The 3,007-nt window shown below is 38.2% G+C and overlaps 1 protein-coding gene across 1 annotated transcript; it reads left to right on the forward strand.

Annotated features, from left to right (window-relative positions):
• Positions 1-1,238: 1,238 nt before the first annotated feature.
• On the forward strand, positions 1,239-3,003 carry LOC110103701 (peptidyl-prolyl cis-trans isomerase CYP40; the record flags this gene model as incomplete). The annotated part of the gene is made up of 3 exons (XM_028700149.1): positions 1,239-1,653; positions 2,449-2,587; positions 2,669-3,003. Coding segments are annotated over exons 1-3 (663 nt in total), but the record flags the coding sequence as incomplete, so codon positions are not given.
• Between the last annotated feature and the right edge of the window lie 4 nt (positions 3,004-3,007).

Raw genomic sequence — 3,007 nt, forward strand, 5'->3', positions numbered from 1 at the left:
GAGTCGAGTCGAGTCGAATTTTGGCATTATCAAGTTCAGCTTGTCAGTTAAAAAGCGAGCTCGAACTCGAGCTCGTTCCACTATAAACGAGCTTGGGCTCTGCTAGTGAACCTCAGAAGGAATCTTTCGCATGCGCTCCAACAGGCTAGTCCGTAGTCGAGCTCCGTCTTCCCAAGCAGGCTAGCTGTCGCTAGCAGAATGCGAGCTCCGTCGTCGTCCCGAGCTCCGCCATAGCGTCCTCTATATATTGTCCTGAGCTCTGCAGTTGAGCAACACGCGAGCTCCATCGTTTTGGTTTTCCCACTCGGTCTTCGATTGGTCCTCCCATCCAGTTACCTTCGCGAGCTGCTCGACGAGCTAAAGAGTCGAGCGAAGCTCTGTTCGAACACGAGTTCGATAAGCCGTCGAGTTCGAAATCATGTTCAAGCTCGACTCGCGAGCTCGATAAGCCCGACTCCTTGAGCCTATTACCAAGTCGAGTCAGAGCCGGCTCGCGAGTCGCTTGACTTAAAATCCCAACTCACATATATAACTTACCTTCTCTCATCACCAACTCAAATGCACTTTGTATGTGTATATTTGATTGATTTGCTCATACTTCATCACACATAATCAAATTTAAATACTAATGATCAAAATTTAATTATGGTAATTTAAAAAATTTAAATTTATTTTAAGATTATTTTAATATAAAACTATTTTATTAATATATTCATCTTATCTTAAAATTAGTATAATAATAAATTAATTTTATATTATATTTATATCAAAATAAATTTAAAAAGAATTTATGTAGAGAAGTGAACAAAAACTTATTTTTGTTATTATACCCATCTTAAATTAAGGCTTTGTTTGAGACGGCTTTTTTATTGTTTTCTAAAACGGAGTTTTAGTACAAAAATAAAAAATTTTGTACTAAAACTCCGTTTTAGAAAGCAGTAAAAAAGCCGTACAAACGAAGCCTAAATTTAAAAATATATCCCCTCAAACAAGGAGAGATTATTACATGCGGAATTTGCACTCATATAACCGTTCGAATTTATGACTTTGGATAATAAAAGTGTAGTTACTATTCTGTGCTGCACTTTTATTATTTACTATTCTATTTTTACTATTCACAATTATTTTAGAAGGATTCTGACAATCTGAATGCCGCACTTAATAATCTCTTGCAAACAAGGGAGGCAATCACCAAGAGATTTCTCAAACGTTATGTCTAAAACTGGAATAGTCGAGGGGCTAACAGAAAAATGGTCACCACTTCCACCGCTGCTCAATCGCTGCATAAAGGAGTGATAAATTTGAACTGAAATACAATTATACAAACGCGAAGCCTGCCAATGGTTCCCGAGATCACACCCACTTGTCATTCCCCACTGATTTATTTTGGGGATTCCTCCTTCGACGAGCCTCTATATCTCCATCTCCTCCTTCTTTTTCATCGTCCCCCACGATCACCAAAGAATGCCACAGATGGCGACGGCGGCAAATCCGCGATGCTTTCTCGATATGAGTATCGGGGGATTGTTGGAGGGACGGATCGTGGTGGAGCTCAACGCTGCTGTGGCCCCCAGAACGGCCGAGAATTTTAGGGCCCTTTGCACCGGGGAAAAGGGAATCGGTCCAAACACTGGCGTCCCCCTTCATTACAAGGTATTCTTCCTCCACATTACTATCTACCTTTTCCTTTTCTTCTCGCTTTCCAGATTTTAGAGAAGTAGCAGAAATCACGGATTTGGAATCTCGAATCTCTCCTTCTCTGGATTTTTTGCATGTTTGTTTTTTAACTCTTTTTCTGTAGTTGTCCCAGGACTTCATTGGTAGCTAATTGATCAGAGCTCAAGAATTAGGAGACCATTTCCGAAATATTCGTGAACTTTTATGAAACGCTTGAATCCTAGGACTGGTTCTTAGAACTGAACAGTTTTGTTGATGAAATTCTAGAGCAACGCAATTTTTTTTGTAAGGGTAGCCCTTTGAATTTCCTTATTGTTGATATTCTTAAATTTGCGGCTGCGTTTGGATTGTGTACACAATAATTTCTCCGGTCGAGAAATTATTGTGTACACAATCCGAACACAGAGTAAGGTTCGGAGGCTGCGTATTTAATGCTTATTTTACTGCGTATTTTTTATACATAATTTTTTCTATTTATTATATGTAAAAAATACGTAGAAAAATTATGTATCAAAAAATACGCAGTAAAATAAGCAATAAATTCGCAGCATCCGAACCTTATTCTGCGTTCGGATTGCATACACAATAATCTCTCCCGTCTCTAAGCCCATGCTTAGGCTTATTAACCTGCTATATATAGGTCTTTTTTGCTAACTTCAATACATTATTATATTTTCTTTTTCTTTATTTTGTAGTAGAAGTTCATGCTATTTTCAATGTTTTGTTCCTAGAATTTAGCTGCTCAAGTCTTTCATTATTTATTCATTGTAGGGTGTACGATTTCACCGTCTCATTAAAGGTTTTATGATTCAAGGTGGGGATATATCTGCAGGTGATGGAACTGGTGGAGAATCCATTTATGGACTCAAGTTTGATGATGAGAATTTTGAATTGAAGCATGAAAGAAAAGGTATTCTATCAATGGCTAATTCGGGTCCAAACACCAATGGTTCTCAGTTCTTTATAACCACAACTCGTACCTCTAATCTAGATGGGAAGCATGTTGTCTTTGGAAAGGTAGTAAAGGGTATTGGAGTGGTTCGTGCAATTGAGCATATTTCGGCGGGAGATGATGATTGTCCCAATATTGAAATCGTTATTGCTGATTGTGGAGAAATTCCAGAAGGATCTGATGATGGAATTTCAAATTTCTTCAAAGATGGTGATATGTATCCTGATTGGCCTGCTGATCTTGATGATAAACCTAGTGAAATATCTTGGTGGATGATTGCTGTGGAATCGGCCAAGGCTTTTGGGAATGACTATTTCAAGGTTTACTTCATAAGATTCTTCCATTTTTATAGGAGTTATTTTCTACTTTTACTTCATT

The sequence above is a fragment of the Dendrobium catenatum genome, unplaced genomic scaffold, assembly GCF_001605985.2.
Source record: "Dendrobium catenatum unplaced genomic scaffold, ASM160598v2 fragScaff_scaffold_1463, whole genome shotgun sequence".
Classification (NCBI taxonomy): Eukaryota; Viridiplantae; Streptophyta; class Magnoliopsida; order Asparagales; family Orchidaceae; genus Dendrobium; species Dendrobium catenatum.